This window comes from Mirounga leonina, unplaced genomic scaffold (assembly GCF_011800145.1).
Source record: "Mirounga leonina isolate KUSES-001 unplaced genomic scaffold, KU_Mleo_1.0 Mir_178, whole genome shotgun sequence".
NCBI classification, from domain to species: domain Eukaryota; kingdom Metazoa; phylum Chordata; class Mammalia; order Carnivora; family Phocidae; genus Mirounga; species Mirounga leonina.
This window is the reverse complement of record NW_023270464.1, coordinates 21,719,182-21,745,696: the sequence shown is the minus strand read 5'-3', so window position 1 is coordinate 21,745,696 and position 26,515 is coordinate 21,719,182. Positions and strand designations below refer to the sequence as shown.

The following is a 26,515-nucleotide window of genomic DNA, read 5'->3' as shown; positions in this document are numbered from 1 at the left end:
ACCGGGCAGCCACAGCAGCGCACCCGAGAGCCGAGCCCGAGAAGCCGGCCTCTGACGGTGCTGGCCTGCTTGCCAAAAAATGCCCCTTGCATCTCAATTTGCCGGCCGTTTCTCTTTCGCACGCACCGCTCGCCCGGGGCCACCTCGGCGCCCCAGCGCAGCCCCTTCGGCGCTGGCCCTTTCCTTCCCCGCTCCCTGCCTGCCCTAGGCTGAACGCAGAGCCCACCGCCAAGAAGGCGCAGGGGGCACGGGGGCACCAACCCGGCCGTGCCCCGCAGTCCCCTCCCAGCCGAGCCCAGCTCCCGGACTCTCGATTACGGAAATGAGTGTCCTTTAGACGGAGGACCGCGCGTCCGCGGCCCCCGTGCCTGGCTCCGGGTGCCTCTCTGCGGTTCCCGTGCGCTCCCGCACCCCCCGTCGCCGTCTTCGAGCTGTGCCCCCCACCCAGGCTCGGGAGCACTCCCCGGTCACCTCGGCCGCGTCCATTTCACTTCCTCTCGCGGTCCGGATTGCAGCAAAACACCGGGCAGCGCGAGGGCCAAAAAGTGGAAAGGAGAGCGCCTTTCGGCGTCGCGCAGCCAGCTCGCCAACTCCCCCTCCCCAGCCCAGACCCCCTCAATCCCAACTGCAACTTTTTCCCTTCCGTCTCGGTTTCCCCTTGGCTGCGGCGAGCGGGCGCCGGGCCGCGAGGCGTGGAGCGGGCGGGCGGCCGCGCGGCTGCGGGTGGCGGTGCGGGCGAGAGCCGCGAGCCGGAGAGTGGGTGGGTGGGTGGGTGGGTGGGGAGGGAGGAGGGGAGAGGACGGGCGGGGAGAGAGTGGGGTGTGGGGAGGGGAGGGGAGAGGGAGGGAGGGGGAGATTCCGCTCTCCTGCCGCTCCCAGCCGGGGCGGGGGGCGGGGGGAGGAGGCCGCGAGGAGGGAGGGGAGGAGGGAGGGGGAGAGAGGGAGGGAGCCGAGGAAGACGCTCCGAGAACCCGTGCGTTTCGTAAGGCTCTGAGCACTTGTGCATTTCTGCAGGCGCGCGGCGAGCCATTCGCGGCGGCTGCTGCAGCTCCGACTGCATCTTCCTCCTCCTCCTCCCCCCGGGCTCCGGGTGTGTGTATGTGTGAGTGAGTGTGTGTGTGTGTGTGTGTGTGTGTTTTGCAGGTGTGTCCGTTTTAATTCTGCCCAGTAGGTGGGACTTGGTGACTTTAGCACCATATTTTCCTTTCCCTTTTTTTCTTCTTTTTCTTTTTTGCCTCCCCACCGTCTGTTGCAACCCTGCAAAGTCTCGGAGTCGGAGAGCGCGGCTCGCTTCCCGAGCCCCCGGACCCGGCGAGCCGGCGAGCGCCGAGCCGGCCACCATGCCAGGCAGACCGCGCCACTAGGCGCTCCCCGCGGCTCCCACCCGGCGGCGGCGGCGGCGGCGGCGGCGGCGGCGGCCGCGATGGTTTCAGACGCTGAAGGATTTTGCATCTGATCGCACGGCGTTTCAAAGGCAGAGGCCCCCCCTCCCCCTTTCCCCCTCCCTCGCTGTCTTTGTTTCCTTCCCCCCCAGCTCTCCCCACTCCCCCCACCCCACCCCCCTCTCCTCTCCTCCTCCTCTTTTTTAGAAGCCGCGATCGGAGATGGATGTCTCTCTTTGCCCAGCCAAGTGTAGTTTCTGGCGGATTTTCTTGCTGGGAAGCGTCTGGCTGGACTATGTGGGCTCCGTGCTGGCTTGCCCTGCAAATTGTGTCTGCAGCAAGACTGAGATCAATTGCCGGCGGCCGGACGATGGGAACCTCTTCCCCCTCCTGGAAGGGCAGGATTCAGGGAACAGCAATGGGAACGCCAGCATCAACATCACGGACATCTCAAGGAATATCACTTCTATGTAAGTCGGGCGGCCGCTGCCCAGCCCGCCTCCCCTCTCGCTCCGCGTCTCCCTCTCGCCCGCCCGCGGCCGGGAGCCGGCCCTCCGCCCGCCCCAGCTCGCCGCTGCCCGCCGCCCGCCGCCCGCCGGGCGCGCGTCAGGCTCGCTGTGGCTCGGGAGATGCTCTCGGGCTGCGCAGTCCAGGTGCTCCGGCCCTAGCAGGCGGGAGCCGGAGCCGCGTGGGTGCCTCTCCCCGCTGGGGACCCCAGCCGGCCCGGGGCGCGTGGGGCCCAGCTCCCGCCCCCGCCCCAACCCGCCGGGGCTCGGCGCGAGGTTGCGAGCCGGGTTCTTTGCCCCCCAGTAAATAGCAACAGTTTGGCCACGCTCAAGTGGAATAAAGTAGACGAGGTTCGATCCCCGGCAGCGGCGACGGCAGTGACAGCGGTGGCGCTTAGCCGGGAGGGAAGGTGACAGGGACTGCTCGCGATCCAGCCGCGATCGTTAACTATTTCCTTCTGGAAGCAGCAAAACACGCTGACAAGTAAACAAGTTGGGAGCTGGCTGCTCGCGGGGAGACTTTGGACATGTCGAGGCCGTCATGGACGCCTACCTCTTCCCTTTCTCTCTCGCCCGCCCTCTCCAACCCCATTTTGGGCATTTCCGAGACACCCCCCCGCCTTTCCCACCCTCATCTGCATCTGGGCGCCTACAGATCCCGTCCTTGTGAGCTTTGATAACTGCGCCGGGAATTCCGAGTCAGGATGGAGAAGGGAGCGCGGGGGGCGGGGGTGGTGGGCTGGCATGGTTTGAGGATGGGGGTTATATGATCTTGCAGATCCGTTTTTGTTTTTTGGACATTCCAACTCTGACTGGCGTTTGCTGGGTTCTGCCCCGTCTGAGTGAAACCTGTGGTGGCCTGCATTCCCTTCCTTCCCTTGGGTACGGAGGGGGGATAGAACCATGGCTCAGGAGAAAGAAGAGCTGAGGGTCCAGGGAGGCTGCCCATCTTTCCTTCCACTGACCTCAGGAGGCCAGGCGACCTCCCCCCCATTCTGACATCCAGATAAGGGTGTGAACGGTGCTGGGGTTGTTATCCACCTGCCAAGGTCCACACCCCTTGGGGACCCTCAAAGTGGGTAGGAAGCCAAGAGAGGGGTTTGCAATGAAGTCCTGGCTGGGGTTTGAGGAAGGCATTTGGGCGGCCGCAAGCTCTGCCGAATCTGCCACTGGCGCTGCTCTCCCAGGCGGCAGCCCTCCCTTTGCCTCAGCAATGGGGCGGCCAGGCTGGGAGGAATTGCAGTTCTGCTCTCGAAAGCCCGCCAGCCCTGTTGGCTTCGTGGAGAGAGCACTCGCATTCTTGCAGCTAACAGTTTGAGGAAGTGTGCAGCCCAGGAGATGTCTCTGACTCCTGGCCCTGGAGACAGGCTTGACCCATATCTGGGCCCTGCCATTCACCTCCTCACTGCCTGCAGTCGGTGGGCCTGAGAGGAGGAGATGAACAGCCAAGGGGGGAGCCAGAGGCTGGCAGGGGTAGACTGGATGGGCCCAACTCTGCCTCTCCGGGCCCTGCAGGCCACAGCATTCCAGCACCCCTGAGGATGGTGGGAGGAGGGTCCTGAGTGTGATCCTCAGGGAAACTCTGGATTGGAAGTGCACCATTGGGCTGTGTGTGTTTGTGTGTGTGGGGGGGGGGGGGGTGGCGTGGGGAGGGGAGAGAGCTTAGCAGTGGGTCCAGGGGCTCAGGAGCTGGATCTGGGGATATCCAGGGGGATTGGTGGGCTAAAGGTTTGAGAGAAGGTCCCTGGTGTGGATCTCTGGGAACCAGTGAGCCTCGGTCAGCCTGTTCTCTGCTCCAAGGATGTGTGTATCTGCAGGAAGCCAGTGGGAGGCAGGGATGGCCACAATCACGTAGGCTCTCTGTAGCCAGGCACTGGTGTCTCTCCTCTGAAGATGATGCTTGGGGAAGCAGTTTGATCAGGGAGAGTTGGGTTGCTCTTTACTGGCAAAGGGTCCAATATAGAGGGGCTGGGAAGGTGGGTGACGGGAGGGGATGATGCAGTCTCTTGTCCCCTTTGCCATGGGAGGACCCCAGTGGGACAAATGGGAGGACAGTGGGCAGGGGGTGGATTGGGAGACTGTGTGTCCCCATCCCTGTTTCAGGACTCAGGCTCTTGGCAAGCAGGCAGGACTCCTTTCCTTACATCTACCCCAACACCTAAGAGCCAGGGAACTGGATTCCCACAGGAGCTGCATGGATTGGCAGGTGGGGGAGGAGGGTCAGAGATCATGGGTCTGGTGACCCTTCCTCACCCCATCTTCTCCCCAGTGCCCTGTTAGATCTATGGCTGGTATTGACTGAGCTCCGGGAAGGGCCCAGCCTTCTAGCCTAGAGGTGGAGGACTGTGGAGAGAGGGAGGAGAATCATGCTCATCCTGGGAAGCAGATGTCTCCCATTCCTCTTTTTACTCAAGGGAATGGAGGCTCAGGGTGGCAAAGTAACTTTTCTCGGGGCACATAGCCCCAGTGGTGAGCTAGACTTATGTCTCAGTCTGTCCAACACCAAGGCCCAGGCCCCCACTCTGCGGGATGCCTGTGGAAGCAGGCTGGGAGGAGGGCCTGGAGGGCAGGCAGAAGGAGGAGGGCAGGGAGGAGGCCTGACTTTAGCATGACCTGGGAAGGGGACTTGAGCTGAAGCCCAGACTTTGCAGGAGGAAAGAGTGTTCCTCCGATTTCTGATGCTCTCAGAGATAGGGAGTTCAGTGGTCCCCCGGCCTTCCATCAGCCTAAAGCTCTTGCTGGTGTGTGCCTAAGGGTACGACGTGGGAAGACTCTCAGCGAGAGGCTGGGGTGAAGCTGCATTTCCATCAGGCCTCGCTAAGGGAACTGGGGGCGGGCTGCGGGGGGCTGGCCTCCACAGACACACCCTCTTGTTTGTGGAGTTGTAGAGCCCTGAGGTCCCTCCCTGGGTGCTTAACCTATCACACCTGACCTTTAAGATGGACAAGAGGTTCCCTGTGGTCTTCCAGAGTCGTGTGTGGAGTGGCTCTTGGGTCCCCGTCGGGGGCTGGCTGAGGGCGCCTGTGATCAGGGAGGTGGCTGCCCCACCAGCGTCAGGAGGGAATCCGCTGCAAGGCATCAGAGCAGAAGTGTGGGCTCCCCTCCTCCCCTCCCAAAGGGCTCTCCTTCTGGGCCTCTTTCTGTTCAGGAGGACAGCTCCTTTGCCACTGGAGCTCGGGGCCCATGGTAACCTTACCTAGAAGGGTTCGCACACTGCTGCGCCCAACCAGGCTCTGTCGTCACAAAGGTGGAGGCTGGGAGTTGGATCCTCTGTCTAGGTCAAGCCTGCCTGAGGCTGGGTCGGAATGGTGCATACTTTGACTGTCAGAAGACTGAGGGGGCGGAGATGGTTATGGGACTGTGTTCCTTGGGCTGGCTACCTGGATTTCAAAGACCACTGAGCTCTTTGCTGGGACTCTGAGCCTCCAACTGGGTCTCTGCGGGAGCCACCACAGGATCCCTGGTGTTTGCAACTCTCTGGTCCCTTTATGTCCCCAGTCTTCCCTGCAGGCCCTCGCCTGGTTGGGTGAAGGATCATTTGGGCTTTGGCTGCTGTATTGGTTCCTTGATTCTCAGCCTTTCTAAGGATCAAGGGGAGCGCCAGCCTTGACAATTACCCATGGGAGCTGGGATGCAGGCAAGGGTGTGAGCCAGGCCCCAAGGGCAGTATGGAGTTCAGCCAGGCACTGAGCCTAGGCCTGAGGGAAGTAGGCTGAGATGGAGGCCTTTGTGGGGAGATTTGGAAGGGGGAGTGGTTGCAGCTCTGGGGAATGAGGCACTTCCAGGATGAAGGCTGGGGACTCGGGGCTCTGGAGGCCCTGGGATTTTGCCTGGAGGCCCTGGGATTTTGCCTGGAGGCCTGGTCCTCCCTGGCTCCAGAGTCCTCAACCCCAACAAGCCCAGGTCAGTCTTCCCAGGCACACTCTGGGGCTTAGAGCGTCATCTCTGCAGCTCCAGGGACCTGAGTGCAAGGCAGCTTTGGGTAAAAGCAGCCCACCCTGGCCCTCGCTTTGAGAGTGCTTGGGTACTGGTCCCTGGAGGGCTGGTCCTGGAGTCTGGGATGCGACTCAGGGTCCTGCAAGGGGCCAACCAGCCTCCTGCCTGACTGGAGAGGAGCATACTTCTGTGAAGAAGGTGGTGGGGGGAGTGTCTGATGCCCGCTCCCTTGGGATGCTCTCTGTCCTTGCCCTGCCTGTCCCTGCGTGCTGCCTCCTCTTCTCTGACTGTAAGGGTGGACTAGGTCCTTAGCCCAGCTGGCTCTTGGGCGGGAGTGTGGGTGGGCTGTGACCTTCCCTCGGGATGACCTTTGCCAGGATTGTGGCATCTCTCCTGCCACTGGACCCCATTTAGTGGCTTATACTGGGATCACAGACACTGTCTCTGGCCTCGCTTCGGGCCTCCCATTGACCACAGGGTGGGTAGGAATAGAGAAAGGGATGAGATACATGGGTCCCTCCCCTGGCTCTGCCCCTAACCCGTTGTGAGCCGTGGGAGGGGACTGTAGCCTTTCTGAGCCTGTAAATTCAACTATGAAGTGAGGCTGTGGGGCAGTGTCCCTGAGAGGCTCTGTGAGGTCCCAGGAAGAGGACAGGGGTGCTCCCTTCCCTCTCTGGCCAGTGGCCACTGGCCGTTTTTCCCTTCGCTTCTTCCCTTCCCACCTCTACCAAACTCTGGGTCACCCAGAAAGTGCCACGCAGTTTGGAGTCAAATGTCACACTTAGGAAGGCACTGGGGCCTGCAGCCTCTCAGAGGCTGGACACCCAGCTTCCTGTGGCTCTCCGTTCTCCACCCTGCGCTCAAGGCAGGGAGTAGTCCCTCTGCAAAGCCTCCATGCCTTGCTCCAGCAGGGGCCTCCGCCAGATGGGGGAGGAACACCCTAGAACTTCCATTTCAAGTTATTCTTGTCTAGAAAAGGGAATATTTAGTGTATGGAAGGAAGATATACAAGCATATAACTTAATAAATAGAGAGGAGTGTTCAGGGGTTACAAGATAAAATTTTTATTGCTCAAGCATGCATCATCGTAAAGACTGGTGCCCACTGTTGTTGTGACTGGAAGGGCCTGAGTTTGGGAGGGAGATGGGTTGATGGTAGGAGGGGTGACCCTGAAGCCTGGGCTCCCCGTCTTGGCTCTGCTTCGGGGGTGGGGGGTGGGCTGACGGGGGGCGGGGGGGCAGGGGAAATGAGAGGAGGATTAGGCTGGGTGGTGGGTGGAGGGGAATCTCAGCACCGGACCAGGATTCCTAAGGCCCCCGAGCCCCCGAGGACCAGGCTAGTTCTCAAAGGACTATACCCCTCTGGTTCTGCTTTTTGTTTCTGTCTAGCAATTCTTTACCTCCTGAACACCCCAGCATTTCCTTCATGCTCTCCGGTTTACAGAGGTTGGGTTTATTTTTGCCACAACTATTTGAAGTGTATAGGCAGGGATGATTAGTCCCATTTTACTGATTAACAAAATGAAAGGAAGGATTGAGTTGTGTGTCTCCCAAAAGGAAAGCTCTAGAAGAGTCTTGTGGCTTATGTGGTTCCATTGACTATTCTCTCTGGCCGTCGTCCTGCAGCTAGACACACTATGGCGTCATTTTCATCCAGCAAGTTCTCTTTCTCCCAAGGGGCAGTGTTATGGGAATGGTCCATCTGGGAGGGATTGGAGGATGGCTGAGAGTCCTGGCAGTTGGGTCTAAGCGTGGCCTGAGTGGAGGCCACACACTTGCTCCCCAGTCATCTGGGGACCTCTTGCTCCTCTTGCTCCGGGCCACACTTGCTCACCTGTCATCCATCCCCGAAGCCTAGTTGCCTCCACCTGGGGAAACACATTGCCTCTCCAAAGATGAGGACTCCAGTGAAGCCCAAACGGAAGCTCAGTGCCCTGTGGAGCCCTGGGAAGCCCCACGAGGATTCTCCATTTTCTGCCTTCACCCCGTGTGCAAAGCTCACCAGAACTCAGGGCTGGGAGGGACTGCTGCGGGTGTCCCCTCCCTCATGCTCCGCATAAGGGGCCCATGAGGGGCCCAGACCAGAGCAGTGACTGGCCTGGGGCCCGAGGGTTTCTGGAAGGCCGCTCTTCCCAGGTGGTGGTGTAGGCGTTACCCTCTTCTGCTCCGCCCTGGAGCCCGTCCTGGGCACTCTGTCAAAGCCAGAGCCTTGCCCACGACTCTGTCTCCCTCTGGGGCGATGTTTCCAAATCTGGGGTCCCCAGAGGCAGCAACTATGCAAGGCTGGCAGCCCCAGGGCTCCTTGCAGCCTGTAGCCCACGCCAATTCGAGATTCACTCACAGTGCGGCTTTCTGTTCTGCTCTCTTTACCGGCAGGCCTGGGGAGGCTATGGGCTCAGCTGGCTTGGGAGCCCAGCCTCTCTCTCCAGCCTCACCTCTGCCTCCCAGCCCCCCATCTGCTTTGTTCCATCAACAGGGTCCCCCGTCTGGGTGATGGGAGATTTCAGGCAGGATGTGTTCCTTAGAATCCTCAAGTGTGGAGAGGACCATAGAAACTGGGTTTCTCCAGTGGATCCTCTGGGCCTAGCCTCTCACTAGCTTTGGACAAACCCCTTACCTCTTCTGGGCCTCAGTTTCCTTCTCTCTAAGCTGGGCATAATAATAACTACTTTTTAGCAGCACTCTGAGGGTCGATGCCACCTATCATGCCCAGCAAAGAGAAAACTGTCAGTATATGATCGCTAACAGCAGCTAGCTTTTATTGAGCACTTCCTATGTTCTAGACAACTGTTCTAAGCACCTGAGAGGTAACACTTCATTATGGCCTCACACCAACCCTATCAGAGAAGTACCATTCATTCATTCATTAATGTGAATCCCATTTTACAAGATGGGGTGTGAGTCCAGATACAGAATGTGACTTGCTGAATTTCACGCAGAGCGATCTGACATTTAATATTAAGCTATATTGCCTGGACTCTTTTGATGTCTTCGTAGGCATGCTGATATGTACTGGTAGACACATGCACGCACAGTCATTCATGAACATGCGACCATCATAATCAATTAATAATAATAAAAAAAGGTAGATGTGAAGGTCTAGAAGGGTCCTTTATGTTGTAACATTCCAGTTCTGTGGGTAAACATTGCCCTGGCTGGGGTTGGAGGGGAAGGCAGACGAGATGGTGGGAGCGGTGCTGGCCTCGCAGTCTGGCCGGCCTGGTCATAGACAGGCCTCTCACCATCGGGGCGGCTTTGGGGCTCTCCTCCTGACCTGTTCCCGACAGCGGCCTTCCCCGGGGCCGTGTCTCAGCCATGCCCTCTTCCCAGGCCTCCTTGACCACCCCGTGGTGTCTTGGCCTTTGGTCAGGTTAGCCACCCCAGGAGAGCAGGTACCAGCTGAGACTGGCAGGGATTCAGGAAGCTGGTGGCTGGGTCCCCAGCAGCTCCACTCTGGGCTGAGGCGTGGTTGACAGGACCGTGTCCCTGACTGCCCATGGCTCTTGAGAGCTTGGATCAGAGAGTGGAGGGCTGGGTGGCTTCTCCCAGGGAGAGCTTTGGGGTTTCAAGACGGCTGGTGGGGGGCACCTGGGTGGCTCAGTTGGTTGAGCGACTGCCTTCAGCTCGGGTCATGATCCTGGAGTCCCGGGATCGAGTCCCACATCGGGCTCCCTGCTCAGCGGGGAGTCTGCTTCTCCCCCTGATCCAGCGGGGAGTCTGCTTCTCCCCCTGACCCTTCCCCCCTCTCATGCTCTCTCTCTGTATCTCATTCTCTCTCTCAAATAAATGGATGGAATCTTTAAAAAAAAAAAAAAAAGATGGCTGGTGGGTACAGAACAGCAGGAAGGTGTCTGGAGGGCCAAGCAGTGAGAGCTAGAAGCTGGTATTCAGAGAATCTTCCCTGACTTCTAATTCTTCCTCTTCTCTTGCCTCCTCCTCAGATGAACAGGCTTTCTTCTCCTCCACCCTTCCTTTTGCCTCAGCTCTGCCCCATTGCTCATGGGAGCTCCGTCTGCCTCGCAGGGATGAGCTGTGAGCCTGGGGGATGGCCACAGCTGTCCCCATGGAGAGAGCGGAAGTAGCTACCCAAGGGCTGAGACTGTGGGGTGGGCATTGGTGGAAACACCCCATTTTTGCTGCTGCTTGGCTGGCTAGCTCACCGCATCATAGGACCCCTCTGGTCTGTTTTCCCTTCTGGGAGTTGGGTCACATCTGGGAGTTGGCGCCTGGGTCCTGTCTGATCAGTGAGTGTGGTGACGTGTTCGATGGGCTATCTAAACATTAGGGTGCCATGTTGATGTTTCCGTTTCTAGACATCTGGAAGTGTTTTTGAGTTAGGAAGCAGATCAAGACTTTGAACCATAAATCATCTGATCTGGAAAGGGGCTCAGATATAATTGGGGTCCAACCTAGTTTTGCCAAGGAAGAACGTGGGGCTCAAGAGAGGGGGATGGGCTTGACTCAATCACCCACTGCGTGCTGGCACAGAGCCCTGCCTCCCCAGCTGGTGTGACTTCCTTTCCCCACCCTCCGTGAGCGAGCGAGCGAGCGGCTGCTGTGGGGCTGAGGGATTTGGGCTCTTTCAGAGGCGGCGGAAGGAACCTTGAGTCTCCTGCAAAGATAGCGAGAGTGAAGGGAGCAATCTTCGACTCGCAGTCCCAGTCCGTCTGCCTCCCACAGTGAACTGGGCTGTGTGTGTGCATCTGGGGGTGTCTTTGCGCACGCACAAGTGCATCTCTTCTGTGTGCTGGGCACATCACGTCTGAGGTCTTGGTAAACAAGCCCTAAAGCCTTTGGCTTCCTGCCTGCCAAGTTCGTCTGCATGTAGACCCCCCATGGCCACCAGAGGGCAGTGCTGCGCATGAGACGGTTGGAGGCTGGTGTTTGCCTTCGCGAGCAGGCGCTGAGGATGGGGCACGAGCCTGGTGGGATGTGCCCTAGCCGACCTGGCTCTCAGAGCCGCTCCTGAGCCAGGGATGAGCAGGGGGGTCAGCTGTCCCCCAGGCGGGGCCTCTCTCTGCAGAGCTGGTCCTGCCTTTATCATATCTGCGGCCCAGCCATGGTCGCCTCCCGGACCTGAGCTTCCCAGGAGGTGGCTGGGAGAGGGCGCTGGGTGGACAGGAGTGAGTCAGCAGCATCGGGGATCAGCATATCTGTACGGGGGGAAATGGAGATGAATGAATGGGACATAGCCCCTGCCCAGGAAGATCAGTCCTGATGTGGACACAGAGAAGTTGATAGGCAGTTGGTTATGCTGTGGGGTTAGTGTCACGTGAGTAATTGAGCTTTATGAACTCCCTCCGGCCATTTGATATACTGGCCCAAGTGTGGGGGCATCTCTCACTTCTCCCTGCCCCCCTCCCCTCATGGGAGCTTGGGAATCTCTTAGATACCAGGTAGCTGCTCAGTCAATACCAGGTCCTGATATTTACCAGAGGGGAGAGCGTGGTGCTGTCTCTTAAGCTCTCCCAACCCTGTCTGTCCCTCAGAGATAGCCATCTAAATTGGTGGGTATGAGAGTGCCTTGCAAATTAGGGTCATGGGCCCTGCCTGGACCAGCTAGTTTGGACTCTTTTCTTTCTGTGAATACTTTGGCTCTTTTATGTCTGTTCCTGTATTTGAGCAGGTGCTGTCTTGTTCCACATGCTAGTTGGTCCATAAATGAGCCCCGTCCTGCGAACATGGTTGTCAACTTTGGAGATGGGGTCTTCTGCTTTTGTGGTGGGTGTTGAGCTCATGGTGTCAGGTCCTGCGACTCTGTCCCCAGGGCCATCCCATGGCTGCCAGACCCAGGGTTGCAGGCGGGACCCCCTCTGTTGTGGTCAGTTTCTTCCTTCCTTCCACCCTTCCTTCCTTCCTTCCTTCCTTCCTTCCTTTCTCTCTTTCTTTCTTTCTTTCTTTCTTTCTTTCTTTCTTTCTTTCTTTCTTTCTTTCTTTCTTTTCTTCCTTCTTTTCTTTCTTTCTCTCTTTTTTTAAAGATTTTATTTATTTATTTGAGAGAGTGAGCAGGAGGGAGTGGGAGAGAGAATCTGAAGCAGACTCTGCTCTGAGCACAAAGCCAGATGCAGGGCTCGATCTCACGACTGTGAGATCATGACCTGAGCTGAAAACAAGAGTCGGACGCTTAACTGACTGCACCCCCCAGGCAGCCCCCCGCCATCCCAACCTGCTTGTTTCTGACACTTTTTTTTGAGGCTGAAGAGCAGGGATGAAGCTAACATTTCTGGCCCTCCTGCAGGACTGGAGGTCATTTGCATACACAACCTTGTTTATGGATGGCACCTACTCAATGAAGCTTGAGATCATGACTCTGCCTCTTACCAGCTCTGTGACCTTGGGCTGACTACTTTTAAAAAAAATTTTTAAAAAGATTTTATTTATTTATTTGATAGAGAGCGAGAGAAAGCACAAGCAGGGGGAGGGGCAGAGGGAGAGGGGGAAGTAGGCTCCCTGCTCAGCAGGGACCCCGATGCCGGGCTCCATCCCAGGACCCCGGGATCATGACCTGAGCCGAAGGCAGACGCTTAAAGGACTGAGCCACCCAGGCACCCCAGGCTCACTACTTTTTTGATCCTCAGTTTGCTCATCTGAAAAACGGCGGTAATACTAATAATGCAGGGTTATTGGCAGATTTCATGAGAGAGTGTGTGTGTGTGTGTGTTTTCTCTCATTTTCTTCCTCCACTCCAGAACTTCTTCCCCACAAGCATACATACTTTCTATGACTCTCATCTGTTCTTCCCGCTTCCAGTCTTTCCTCCTTCTAGCTCATCAGACTCACCCTAACAGATTAAGCCTCTAATCCAGGGCCTTCTGTTGGAACAATTCTGATGCCCAAGATTTCCAATGTTTTTTTTTGTCTGAGAGGCAGCTCTGTGTCGTCGGGAGAATAGTGGGTTCTTTGGCCAGACAGCCTTCAGTTTAAATGCTGGCTTTACCCGTGTGTGAGCTGACCCAAATTACTTAACTTCTCTGAGCCTCAGATTCCTTATCTGAAAAATCAGGCTAACTGTATCCATCTTTGTAGAGTAGTTGTCAGGATTAAATGAGATTATAGTAAGTGCCTGGCGTATGATGGGTACACAGAGGCCAAATTGGCATGGTGTAATGGGAGTCTTACAGAGGTGATGGACAGTGGCCCTTCAGGGTCCTCGAAGCATGGGATTGGGGAAGTTACACGAAGGGAACCAGCAGTACCTGGGCCAAAGCTGAGGGAGATAAGAGAAGGACCAAGATGGTGTGTATTTGGGAAAAAAAAAATAAAAAAAACTTAAAAGGGCTAAGGCGCATGTCTGCCAAAAGAACAGAGAGATATTTATGGTTCCCACTGATAGACTCAGTTGGGAGACCAAGTGGCAGAGGGTCCCAGGTACTCTGGACATGGGGAATTTCTATGCAGACTAATTCAGGAGCACCCAGCCCCTTGCAGACTTGGTCCCATGTAGTTTTACTGCTATTCTTGCCCTAGGTAGCTTCTGTTTACTAGATGATCCCCTTCTGGGCTACTGTAATTGACTAAGCCTGTCAGCTGCAGATGGGGCTCAGGGACCAGCCCTGGGAGAAAGAATTTAGGAATCCAGGGGGAAGGAGGTGACCTCTGAGTCCTCCAGTCCACCCTTAAGGGCCTCCCATTCCCATTCATTCCAGTTCCACGTTAAGCCACAAGAGGGCACTAGACCATGATGTCTGCAGGGAGGGAGGCGCTATTTAGCCTGCCCCGTTGGGAATGTGCCTTTGATCAAAGCTGCATGTGGTTTTCTCCCAGGGGCCAACATCTCTGAGGGTCACTGCAAAACAGTTTGATTCAATTAGAGCCCATAGCTCGGAATCTGATGTCTCAAGGGAGGCTAAATTGTGTAGTGGAAAGGTCATAGAATTTCACATCAAACTCAGGTTCCTGTCCTTGCCCTCCCCCTTGCTTGTTTCTTTTCAACTTAGAGGAAGTTACTTAATTTCTCTGGGTCTCATTTTCTTCACCTGCAAAGTAAGGTGTTACTGGGAGGTGTTGCAGTGAGGATTAAATTATATGATGTGTGGAAAGTGTCTGGAACATGGTGGGTACTCCATGATTGGCCATCCGTCTCTTTCGGGAAGAAGGCTGAGGTTGGGACACAGTGCAGGAGTGATTTGTGGGATCCTGTTGGCCTGATGGGGTCCTTCCCGCCACCCCCTCCGCCCATGAATGCTCCATGGTTCCCGTTCACTGGGGGCAGCAGTGACACCCAGTGGCTGGAGTGGAGAACAGCAGTGTGTTTGGCTGGGGTGGGGGCAGCAGTGGTGGGCACTGTTGGGGCAGGTGAGATTGAAACCGCATCATGGCAGATGGGCTTCAGGGGGCCTGTCAACTGAATTTCTCTTCCCTTCACATGCGAGTGGTTAGGGATGATTCTCTAAGGTCATGAGTGTGGTGATGGCCCCGGGGAATGTGTGATCCCCAGGCCCTTGGGATGAGCACACGTGCAACTGACTGACTCTCATAGCCAGCCAGTCCCGGCGTCCAACAACCAGACCCTTTTTGATGTTTCCTGGGGTCCAGTCTCTGGGAGATGCTTTAATCCCCAGTCTGTGTGGTGGGCCTCAGATCTCTGAGGCTCCATATGTTTACCTGGAAAATGACAAGGGGAGGGGGCTTTGGGCGGTTGAGTGAGGGCACTTTGGTAGCTCGGATCTGAATGTCAGGAATTGTGTCTTGCCCTTTGCTCTGTGTGTGTGTGTGTGTGTGTCGGGGGTGTGTGGGATCACGTGGGAAAGGGGGTTAGAGGTAAGTGCTAAGCTTCCGGCTTCACGGGTGCAGAAACTCCAGCCCAGAGAAGGGAGGGGCCCAGAGGTGTGTCTCTGAGGCTGGACTCGGGGTGTCTTTTGCTCCTCACCTTGTGTAGCCTCTTCCTTACGCACCTGCGATTCAGGAGGGAGCCTTGGCAGACGTGCCAGGCTCAGGAAGTTATTTAATATCAGCTTTGCTCCAGATTGTGTTTCTGACTGCTTGCCACCTTGTAAGTGGCAGCCATTTTAACAAATGTGGCAATAAGACACCAAGTGGGAAATAACATGAGAAATGGGGAGGGGGCAGGGGCGTGGAGGAGGGGTGTCATTTCATCCCCTTGGCAGAAACCTTGTCTTCGAGGCAGTTGGGGGGAGAGAGCAGTGAAGGAGGTGGTAGGGCCCCTGGGAGCCCCTGACAGTGAAGGGGGGCGGTGGAAAGAAGAGCCTGTGGCCGCAGCTTTCCCTCCAGGGTCCTGCGGGGCAGCTGGCTCCTCTCCCTGGGGAAGTGGGCAGGGGAGGGCCTGTATTCCGCTTTTCCAAGGACTGTCTTCCAAGTGCATAAGAGAAGGCTGATGGGGGCCAGTGTTGGGGCACGTTCAGCCCACTGTGGGTGCTGAGCTGCATCTGCACCTAGGCTGTGGGGTGCCCAGGTGTCTGGCCACCTGCCTCTCTGCCTGCCGGGACCATCCCAGCATCTGGACTCTTGGGGAAGGATGGGCAGAGGCGTGAGCAGGGCCGGCCTGGCCGTTCTTCCTGCAGGACCCAGAGATGAGGGAGTCACCCCTCTTTCTTCCTAGCGCCAGGATCCAGGCATGTGCCGGGCATGGCGCTGAGCCCCGAGACACCACGTGGAGAAAATAAAGGGCCACGGCCCTCCCCTGTTGGAGTTTGGAGTCGAGTTGGGGCAGCGAGCCTTAGCCAAAGGAGCTACACCTAAAAGGCGTGTCTTAAGAGAAGCAGGGGCAGAATTTTAGAAAATGCTTGGAATGTAAAGTTCCATAGAGAGAAAGGTCCATATGTGAAAATGCTGGCTTCCCTGGGGTGGAGAGGGTGCAGTTTTTCTAAATGGAGTTGTAAAAATTCTGGGTTCACCTGTTCCTGGTCCACCTGACGTGAGCAGCTGTGGTGTTACTTGTCAGGGTTGTGGCCCCAGACTGAGAGGTTGAGTCCGTGACTTTGCTGTTGCCCACAAGAGGCCCGTGGTTTTTTAGGGGAAGCCACGTACGTACGGCAGGCAAGAGAGGGGGGTTTGCATTTCTGCTCCCATCGCTTTCTGACCTCAGGAGACAAAGATTGGGGCAAGTAGTTTATTAGGAAGGTGACCCTGGGCGGCCGAGAGGAGAGGGGCAGAGAGACAGGGAGGGAGGAAAGACCCGGAGCCGTGTGGCCACAAGCAGGTTGCCGCGGGCTCTCCCCGGACGTTCGTTCATTTCTCCTGTTGTGCATTTAATCAGCGTGTTTATTTGAGAGCCTCTGAGGGGCCAGCCCCTTTTCAGAGCTGGGAAAACATCGCTGAGCAGGATGATGGTGGAGGTCTGTATTCTCCTGTCGTTACAGGACATGTAAGGTCAAGCCCCTTTCTGGAAAGCTGCCTGGACCTTGCTCCTGGGGACCTAGCTCCTGGGGATCTAGCTCCAGGCTGTAGGGGAGCTGGGCCAGGTGGGCCAAGGATGCAGCCAGATTCTCTCCACACCCCTCCCCGCCCAGGCCAAGTTCCTGGGAGAAAGTCCCATCGGAGGGTGGTTTGGGGAATCAGCCTGTCTCCCCCACGTGGCGTGTGGAGGAGAGCCAGGGCTGGGGTGAATGCCCGGTGGGTACACAAAGACCCGCTCCCGTGCGATTGCAGGGTCAGCCCCAGCTTCCTTCTCCCGGCACCCGCTGACTCTCTGCCCAGCTGGGGCTGGCCTGCCCTGGGCGCTGGTGGGGAACATGACACTCTCCCTCCTGTCAGCTCAGAGCAGCTCCCGGGGCCCCCAGGGAGCAATGCCCGGGGCCTCCGGGGAGCAGCAACCTGTGAAGAGTGACCTTATTCCTTCCCGACTCTTGTTCAGGCTTCATCGTCCAAGCTCATCCTGTCCCCATGCAAATGCCTGGCACCCTTCTCTGCCTCCCCACCCCACCTGCCCCCATCCTGGGAGGCGAGCTGTGTCCCCACCCAGGTGATCTGCCTTCCTGCCTTCTTTCTGCCTGTCGCTCATTCAGGGCTGCTGTTGTCTGCACCCTGGTCAGGCGTGCGTGCTCTGGCCTTGGGGCTCCACCCTGTTCACCTTTCCTGGTGTCTGTCCTCACCTGCCCAGGTGAATCGCTGGACAGAGAGGGAGGCACGGCCAGGACTCTTGAGTTCCATGCACATGCCCTGGATGGCATCAGGCTCCTCCCTGTTTTTGTTCCCAAGAGCTCCAGCAGGCAGGGATGGGGTTTTACTCGGCTCTGTATCCCTGGTAGCCAGGGTCTAGCAGGTGCTCAGTAAAGATGCATTACACAGGATGGGCGCATTTCTAGCAGAATGTCTCACGGATCTGCGGCCGGTCCCAGCTTGGTGACAGGGCTCTGGGCACATCATTCTCCTCGCTCTCTGTACCTCTGTGGGCCTGGGGCTTTGCCCTCAGCCGAGCAGCCTGTTGGAGGCGTCTCCTAGGGAAACTGGAACTCGTCACGGAGAGTGCCAACCCTTGCGGTGACTGTTCCAGCAACTCTTCTGGGGACCGGCTTATCTTAACCCTGTGCATTCTTGGTACAGCCCGGTGAGGCAGGTACTATTATCAGCCCCTTTCTATGAAGTACAGGGGAACTGAGGCACAGGGAGGCTGTGGAACTTGTCCTTGGTTGGTCGTTTGGCTAGTAAGCAGCAGAGCTGGGGTTTGAACTTGGCACATCTGGCCCCAGAGCCCCCATCATGCTCCCCAGGTTATCTGTGCTTCTCTCCTTCCTGCCAGCCCCGATTTCCTTTAGTTCTGGGCCCCGCCCCAGCCTCACTGCTCCCAGGTGCCCCTCGCACCCCTCAGCTGATAGGACACAGTACTGTGCTCTTCTCTAGTCTGTGAAGGGGCCTTTCGGACCCAGGGGAGTATGAGATTGCTGAATTTTGTGGGCACAGGTGTTTTCAGCCACATCTCAGAGAATGTCCTCTGAGCAAGGGTCCTGGGGTCCTGTCACTGCCACCAACTTACTGGGTGAGTCTGGGTAAGGCACTGGCCAACACTGGACCTCCATTTTCTTATACGTAAAGCCAGGGGCCTGACCAGGTGACCTTTGAGGGCCTTTCTGGCTCTGACCTCTCCTGTTCCGAACAGGGTGGTTGGGCACAGGGTAGAAGGTTGGAGAAGGCTGAAGCTGCAGAAGGATGTCGTTAGGGGCAGGCTGAGGGAACAGAGCACCGTGGTTCTCACACTTGTGCATGCATCTCTGTCCCCAGGGGGGCTTGCTAAGGCACAGAGTGCTGGGCTGCCCCCAGAATCTCTGCTTCCCCTTGGTGCAGGGACCTGAGGACCTCCTTTCTAGTGAGTACCCAGGTAACACGGAAGCTGCTGACCCAGGGACCACACTTGGATAATGACGGCTGCAGCGATGGCTTTCAGGGTGTACTCCCTGGGGATCAGAGCCGGTATGCTATCCTGCATACATTTTTTTTATGAATTTTCCCAGGCTGCGACAAGTTTGATTACCCCCATTCTAGACGCACACTACCCCACTCCCAAGCGTATGTTGCCAGGGCTCACCCAGGTGCCGGCGTCTCTCTCCATTCCCCTTTCATGTCTTCTCTCTGCACCCCAAATCTGGTGCCTGGCTCCATGCTGACCCCCCACCCTCACTTTTTCCACACGGCCGGGCTTGACCGGAGCATGCTCTGACGCATGTAATCCAGTATGTAGTTGAGAAATGAAAGTACAATTATGTTTTCCACAGGACTCTTCTAGACTCCCAGTTGATTTTTAAGAACTATTTGGGAGGCAGGGAAGTAATTCTATAATTGCAGCTCAAGAACCTTAGTTGGGTCCGAATTGCTCCCGCCCCGACAGCCCGGGAACACCCTGCCCCAGCCACACTGGTCTGCGCATTCCCCAAACATCCCAAGACCTCTGGCTTTCGTTCTGCTCACTTGAGCCCTGCCTGTCACTCAGATGTTCTGACATGTTCTTTGCTGTCCTTGCTCTGGGGTGGGCCATTTATATGGCGTTTCAGCCCTACTCGCGGTGGGGAGCTGCTTTCATTTCATAGATGAGGACTTCGAGACCAGACAATGCAAGAGCTTACCCTACGGCCACGGGTAATTGGGGGAGCAAAAGGATTGCGCGCAGGTTCCCATGTCACTGGGAGAAGGGGAGATAAGGGAACTGGGCTATGTTGATACGATGGGGTGCTGTATGATGGGGTGCTATATGATGATATGATGGGGTGCTTTATAGCAGTCACAGCTAAATCTTGTTCTCTGTGCCCTAACGTGGCTATGTTTGAAAACATAATGCTGGTGGAAACAAACAAACCCCCAAACAAATTGCAGGGTGTTACACCGTACGTGTAATTTAAAAAACACAATGATCAATAGGACGTATTGTTTATGGGCACAGATATGTAGTAAGAAGATAAAACTGTGACTGGCTACACACCGATGTTGTGATCGCCTTGGTTCTAGGCGGAGAGGGAGAGGAAGGCTATGATGGTTAGCCTTCTCTCTTTTTTTGAGATTAGCCTATGACCAAATGATAATATGCACTAATTCCAGGTGATGGGTAAATATGGTGCTCGATACGTGATCCTTTGTTTCTTTTTTATTAAAACTTTAGAAACTGTAAGCAACGAAAAGGTGATCATACCTACCAGATTTGTAATTTAAAATAAAAACAACATTCAATCACTGTATTTGTTTGCTAACACTGTCATCGAAAGATACTGTAGATGGGGTATTTAACTGAAACAACAAAGTTTGTTTTCTCACATTTCTGGAGTCTGGAAGTCCAAGATCAAGGGGCAGGCAGGGCTGGTTTGTCCCAAGGCCTCTGTCCTTGGCCTGCAGGTGGGTGTCTTCCTCCTGTATGTGCACATGGCCTTCCCTCTGTGCTTGTGCGTCCAATTCTAGAAGGACACCAGCCATATTGGATTAGGCTAACCCTAAAGACCCCATATTAACTTAATAATCTCCTCTTTAAAGACTTATTTCCAAATACAGGCACATTTGGAGATACTGGGGCTTAGGACATCAACAGAGGACTTTTGTGGGGGGACACGATGCAGCCCACTATAAGACCGCTCAACAGTTGTAAGACACAGAAAAATTGCAAGGCTGCTGAAACTAAAATAGAGCCTTTCTTAGACTTCCTCAGTGCAGCAACCTGCAGGAGTTCATCAGAGCTGGATTTTTCTCAGGTTTTGGTGCCTCCAGCTGCTGGGGCCCTCAGCGTAACTGCTCGGTCGGCCTTGTGAACAAAGGAGCCTCTGCGGAAGAGATCATGCATCCGTGGGAGAAGCAGAGCTAGGTAAAGGGAAGAAGCAAGTGCAGAGCTTGACAAGGGCCCAGGAAGACAGTTCTGTGATTGTCTGATGTTTACCAATCAATAAATAATTTATCCATTATTTCAGCTACTATCAGTAAGCATTGCCCCGTGTCAGCCATCAAGTTAGGCTCCCTGCACCCCCCCACCCCCGGCCCACCCCCAAATGCAATGGGCTGGGACCACAGACCCTAGGGATTTGATTAGCGGTAAGGAAGAACTTCAGCAAAGAATGAGCCTGTGGAATTGCTTTCTTCGGGGGGAATGTAAGTAAATAGGATTCTCCCGTCCCATCATTTCATCATGAAAAGTTTCCAGCATTCACAAAGTTTGCAGATTTTATAGTGAACATCCACATACCAATCACCTGGATTCTGCAGTTGATATTTTACTCTACTTGCTCTATCTCGTGGTCTGTCCATCTGTCTGTCCCCCTGTCCACTCATTACCCACCGGTATTTTTCAGATGCATCTCAGAGTAAATTGTAGATGTTGGTACACTCCCCGTAAATATTTTAGCCTGTTTATCATTAAACTAGAGTTCAATATTTGTTTTCATTGTCTTCTTTGGAGTTAGCGTTTATGGCCAGTGAAATGCATTAATCTCCAGTGTGCATTCTCTGAGTTTTGCCAGATGCGTGCATGTGTGGGACCCAAACCCAATGAGATGCAGAGCATTACCATTCCCTCAGAAAGTTCCCCCATGTCCCTCCCCAGTGAGTCTGCTCCCACCTCCCCAGAGGTTGTCACCATTCTTTTTCCATAATAGGTTGCTTTTGCCTGGTCTTCAGCTTCATGTAAATGGAATCACATAATACAGATTTAGCAAAATGTTTTTGGGGTTCATGCATGTTGTTGTGGATAACATGATCTTCTTCTTTTTATTGCTGGATACTGTTCTGTTTTATGGAATACCTGAGTTTGTTTAGTGAGGCTCCTAGTTGTTGGAACCCTGGCTTTTCCCAGTTTTGGACTGTTATGGCTAAATCCATGATGAACAACCTTGCCCAAGGCTTTTGGTGAACACATGCTTTCGTTTCTCTCAGGTCTATCCTCAGGAGTGGAATTTCTGGATGGTGTGATATATTTATATTTAACTTTATAAAATACTGCCAGATCTTTCTCCAAAGTGGTTGTACCAAATTTATACAATAGGACTGCTTTTGATTAATCTGGGTTGGGATAGACACATGAGCGTGACTCACTGAAATAGGTGCTTTTCTATCTTCGACTTCCATATGAGGAAATTGAGGGGCAGAGGGTGGTGTCACGCGCTCAAGGTCACCCACATGGGTAGGTGGCAGAGCTGGGATCTTGTCTGACATAAAGCCCATCAGTTTCCACTGTGATGTGCCATTTCTTGTGGAGGTAAGGCTGAAAGCAGGCAGGAAAAACAGGTGGCTGACTTCTGAGGGGCCCCTTCTGGTGTCCCTAGCCCTAGAACATTCTTTGTTCTCTCTGACAGTGTGGAAGCGAGGGCCTGCTGGGCGTCCGGTGCTCTCTGGCAGGGCTGGACCCCTGGGCAGGTGCTCTCTGCCCCAGAGGTTCCCCCTGAACGCAAGTCATGCAGCCTCTCCAAGAGCCCTGGTCTGGGTCCTGTTTGCAACAGACAGGTGAATGCCAGGCAGCACCTTGGATCCAGATCCTCCTCCTGAAGTGAGGTAGCTGGGAGCCCTGCTTGCTGAGTGTTCAGACATTGGGTGTGGGGAGGCCCTGGACCAGCATGTGTCCGCTTATACCCTCATAGTCTGAGGTGGGCGCTGAGCACGAGGGTACGGCGGCCAGCTTCACAGAGCCCACGGATTAGGGAGGGGTGGCGGATGGAGACACACAGACTTCATTCCCTCTTGTTGCTGATGTTGTGAAGCACCACCAAGATCAAGTTCCTGGCTTGAGAATTCAGTGAGCAGAGACCATTGGTGTTGATATAAATCACTCAGGTGAATGCCAGGGAGTCACAAGTCCCATGAAGGGACTGAGCCGAGGGGCGTGATATGAAGGCCGACTGGGGGATTGGGGGCTGCTTCCAGGGGAGGCTGGGCAGGGCGTCCTCGGAGACGACCCTGAGTGGTGAGAAAGAGGTGGAGCTTCGTGAGGCCTGGAAGGTAGAATGTTTCAGCACATGTGTGTGTCTGAGGTAGGGATGAGGGGACCGTGTGTTGGGGGAATGGAAAGGAGGCCAGGGCAGGGTAGGGGGAATGGAGTGGAGCGCCCAGGAGCAGGGATGAGGTCGGAGAGGTCCGCAGGGCCTTGCAGGCCATGGGAAGGAGTTTAGATATTAATCCGAGAGAAATAGGAGGCTCTGGGATGTGTTTCTTTGAAGCAGGAGGTGATCCAGTTCACAGGTTCAGTGATGGGTGCAGTCAGTGTTTGAGGAAGCCGACGGGCTTGTGGGACTCTGTGGTTGGGGCACACTGGGGGGCGGGGGGAGTCCCAGAGGAAGGGACAGCTAAGCTCAGACTGAAGGATGAGCAGGCACGAGCCACATAGGAGGGGCGCATGCTGTGGAGGGCTCTTCTAGGTAGAGGGACCGGCGTGAAGAAAGCTCTGGAAGCAAGGGAACCTTGAAGGAGCTGAAGGAAGTTCTTTGTGCCTGGAGAAGTAGGGAGGGGCCGGACCATGCCAGCCCGAGGAGACGGGCTTCTCCAAAGGACGGCTGGGAGCTCATCGAGGACTGGGGTTCAGTCCTGTGTATCTGTTCTTTCCAGTGCTCAGCATCTGCCTGGACCAACATGTATATGAGGGGATGAGGAGAGCTCATGCGGGGGACATGGAGGCTGTGGGGGTTTTCTGAAGGTCAGGGGAAGACCAGAGGCGGCCTTGGGTCCTGCGAGGGGCGGATTCGGTTGGACTGGGGTGGAGTCCATCACCCCTTCCTGGACTAGAAGTCCCCCGGGCTGCCTGGCCTGGTGGCCCGGGAAGGGGCCGTGATCCTGGGCCCTGCTTGCCGACACGTTGGCAGCCCACAAAGTAGGCCTGGCCTCACCCAAAGGGCCCTGAGGTGCCTGGTGGCAGCAAGGGACTCCGACTCAGGAATGCCACTTGCTCAAATATATTTGTTTATCCAGAGATTTAATTAACATGTTTAAATATTAAAGAGTAAACAACGTGTGTCTAGTGGGATTCAACATTTACCAACAGGAATTCTGACTTATTTAATTATTTGTGCTTTCCCGGCCCCGAGAGCCATGTTTCCGGCTTTGTTGTGGGGAGGCCCGGGTTCTCCCTGGAGGAGGCAGGGAAGTGGGCCAAGGAGAACGGGAAGTCAGGGGGGAGGAGTGGAGCGTGGGGGTGGGGGCAGGAGGAGTGGAGTGGGAGGAGGGAGCTGAGGGAGGAGGGAGGAGGAGGAGAGGAGTCTTCTGGAGGAGAGGAGCTGTCCAGGCAAAAGAAAGCAGTGTGCTGTATTTGGTCTGTGCAGAGGGAAGAGAGAATGTCAAGTTTCAGGACAGTAGGACCGGGGGGGGGGGGGGGGGGGGGGGGTGCTGCAGATCAAGAAGGCAGGTGACAGCTAGGAAGATCTTGGAGTCCATACAGCTTGGGGGAGAGCAGGGCCTTGGGGTTCTGGCTTGTGAGGATGGCTGTGTTCGTGTGCTGACATAGTGGGACCCAGCTTCTCACCTGGGTGCCTAAGGGGCCCGCAGTGGTGAGAGGGGCAGCCCATGTGGCCGCCTCCGCAGAGAGGGAGGGCCCCGGGCGGGTAATGAGAGACCCCAGCCACCGCCGCAGGAGGAACTCTGAGACGAGAGGTGTTTTCCAAGTGATCTGCATTATAATATCTCTGGAAATGAAGTTCTGGATGCTGAGAGATTACACTGGGGGTTATTTATTGGCAATGCGCTCTACGGTTTTAATTTTTTCTTTTTGCTTATTCAGGCTTTAGCTCCAGAGGAAAATAGCCTGGGGTGGCTTCGAAATAGATTCTCTCTGCCCCATTAACTTATTCAGTGAGTTTAATGGTCCTTTTTCCCCTCAGCCGTGAAGCCATCATTAAAAGGCAGAGATTTATAAAAGCAAAGACACTGAGCTTTAGTCAAACTTTCGCTCTGGGCCGGGAGAGGGCAGGGGCGGGGGCACCCACTTGGCCCGGCACCATGGATGTCGCCTGGGAGCAGGTCCTCATCCTTAGGACAGAAGCTCGAGGCTGGGCGGATGGTTTCCTGGGTGCTCAGGGGAGTGACACGGCACCGCAGAGACTCTTCAGGGGCGAGTATCTCCAGCATTTTCCGGCTGTCACGGGGCTGGGTGTCTTGGAGTGTCTGCCATGTCACCCACTTGGTACCGTGGAGCTTCCCCTGGTCCTCAGCCGGCCTCTGAGACCACTTCTTGGGACATGTCGCTGTTCCCCCCCCATAGATGCTGACCTTCTGCTCAGGGCCAATTCACCAAAAATCAGAAGACCCTTCACAAGAGGGATCAACTTCTCAGAGGCCAGTTTCCCAAGAGCCAAGTGACCGGGGAGGCCCAACTGCCCCAAGGACCATTGAGCAAATAGCCCATTTGCCTACAGGCAGCTCACCGAATGCCTGTTTGCCAAGCGCTCAATTTGCCAAATTTACTAAAACTTTGATTTAAAGAACGTAATGATTGAATCAAGCCAAATCAAGGCAGGGCTGCCCAAGTCAGTTCAATCCAACTCAACCCACTTCACTTACTCCTTTATCTGAGCATTTGTGGTGTGCAAGGCTAGAGATCCCAGAAGCTACAACAGAGAGGTAGACTAGTTCCGGCGGGGGACCAGACATCAGGTTCATCAGGTTCATCAGGAGAACGCAGGTGGTTGTGACATCCACAGGAAGGTGTGTGGTGGGGAGGGGGTGGAGTTTATGCAATCTTTGGTGCTACGGGGGTGTCCCTTGATACACAGGTTGGATCTGGATAGGGAGGGAGGGCAGGGGAGGACATTTCAGGCCGAAAGTACAGTCTACAGCACACGTACCCTGCCTGTGTCTCAGAGGAGACGCCAGGTCCCCGTCAGCCTGGAAGGTAGGGCGTCCAGGGCCCTGCAGGCAGAGAGATGAACCACCAGGCTCTCCTGGAAAGGCCTTGACTGCTGGGCTGAGACCATCTGAACTTCACTGGGTTAGCGATGGCAGCCGGTGAAGGTTTTTAGGATGAGCATCTTAAATGAAGGAAGTTCAAATGGCTTTAAGAATTTTTCAAGCATGTTTGCTAGTGGAAAATTAGAAATAACAAGAAGTAGGAAATAGACAAAGAAATCACTCATAGCCCCAGACACCTGGGAAAAACCCATCCTCCGGGGGATTTCCTTCAAGTGCTGTAGTGGAATCAGTGTGTAAGGCAAAAAGTGATCTCCGAAAACTCTTTGTGGCCATTGGGAGAGGCACCGGGAGCTGGGACTGGCTGGGGTGGGGGCAGCGGATTCACAGCACGTCTGTCCTGCTTATTCTGACAGATGCTCTCATTGAGCGAAATGGGGGCAGAAGCACCGGAGTTTTAAAAATAGCTATTATTTTTTTCTCACTCTTTCTGGGTGCGTAGAGCTAAATTTGCATAAATCCAATGTATGCATGAAACCTTACGTGTGTGTGTGCGCGCGCGCACACATATTTACATATACCTGAGCAGGTCATTTCGATTTGTGTTTTAAGAAGAAGAGCCTAAACGTCAGGTGTGCACGGGTTGAGGAAGAGGAGAAGCACAGAATACGGGAAGAAGGCAGGAGGCACTTGCAGTTCCTCAGAGATGGGTGATGTGGGTAGGAAGCTAGGGGAACGGAGAGGGAAAATATTTTAAAGACTATGCAGAAATTTCAAACAACTGTGATTACACCTGTTGAGCATGAGGGATGGAGGTGTTAAGGGGGACTGAGGTTTCCAGAATTTGGGTAATGGGAAATATTGCTGCCTTGAGCAGGGATGTGGTGACTTCTGTTTGGGACGTTCTGAGTCCGTGGTGCTTGTGAGAGATGATCCTCATATAATGAGGGTGGAAAGTGGCCTGGAACAGGACATCTTGTTACTGATGGGGCCCTTGTCTGCGAAGTGGCCCCAGTGGAGAAAGCAGCAAGGAGGCTTGTTAAGGAAGGGGGCCTATTCTGGAGCTCCTTCTGCTGTGGTCGCCAGCCAGCCTTCTCCCTGGTGTCCAACCATGTCTTCGGGAGAGGGGCTTTCGCGTGTGAGAACTTAGTTAAAAACGTTGTACCTTTGTCTTTATTGGTAATGTCCTTTTGTTTTCTCTGCCCTGCCACTCCTCACCTCCCTGCTTCTGTGGGTAGGATCGTGCCTCCCTTGCTCTAAGCTTTTCCCAAAACAGGTATGCTGCCAGGTGATAGAAGGTAGGATGGCGGCATTCTGGTGGAGCATAAGATTGGCTGTCCAATGGCTATTAATAATGGGGAACGTTAATACAAATGTTCACCTACGCTCAAACGGCTTTTCTTTCTTTCTTTCTTTCTTTCTTTCTTTCTTTCTTTCTTTCTTT

General features: G+C 55.2%; 1 protein-coding gene across 3 annotated transcripts in view; it reads left to right on the top strand.

Moving 5' to 3' along the window:
• Positions 1 to 1,534: 1,534 nt before the first annotated feature.
• Positions 1,535 to 26,515, top strand: part of NTRK3 (neurotrophic receptor tyrosine kinase 3) — a 379,212-nt gene continuing 354,231 nt past the window's right edge. For all 3 annotated transcript variants that reach the window (XM_035024094.1, XM_035024095.1, XM_035024096.1), the window contains exon 1: positions 1,535 to 1,852. In XM_035024094.1, the coding sequence (XP_034879985.1) occupies positions 1,605 to 1,852 (248 nt within the window). In that variant the 5' untranslated portion in view covers positions 1,535 to 1,604. The remainder of the gene's footprint in view (positions 1,853 to 26,515) is intronic.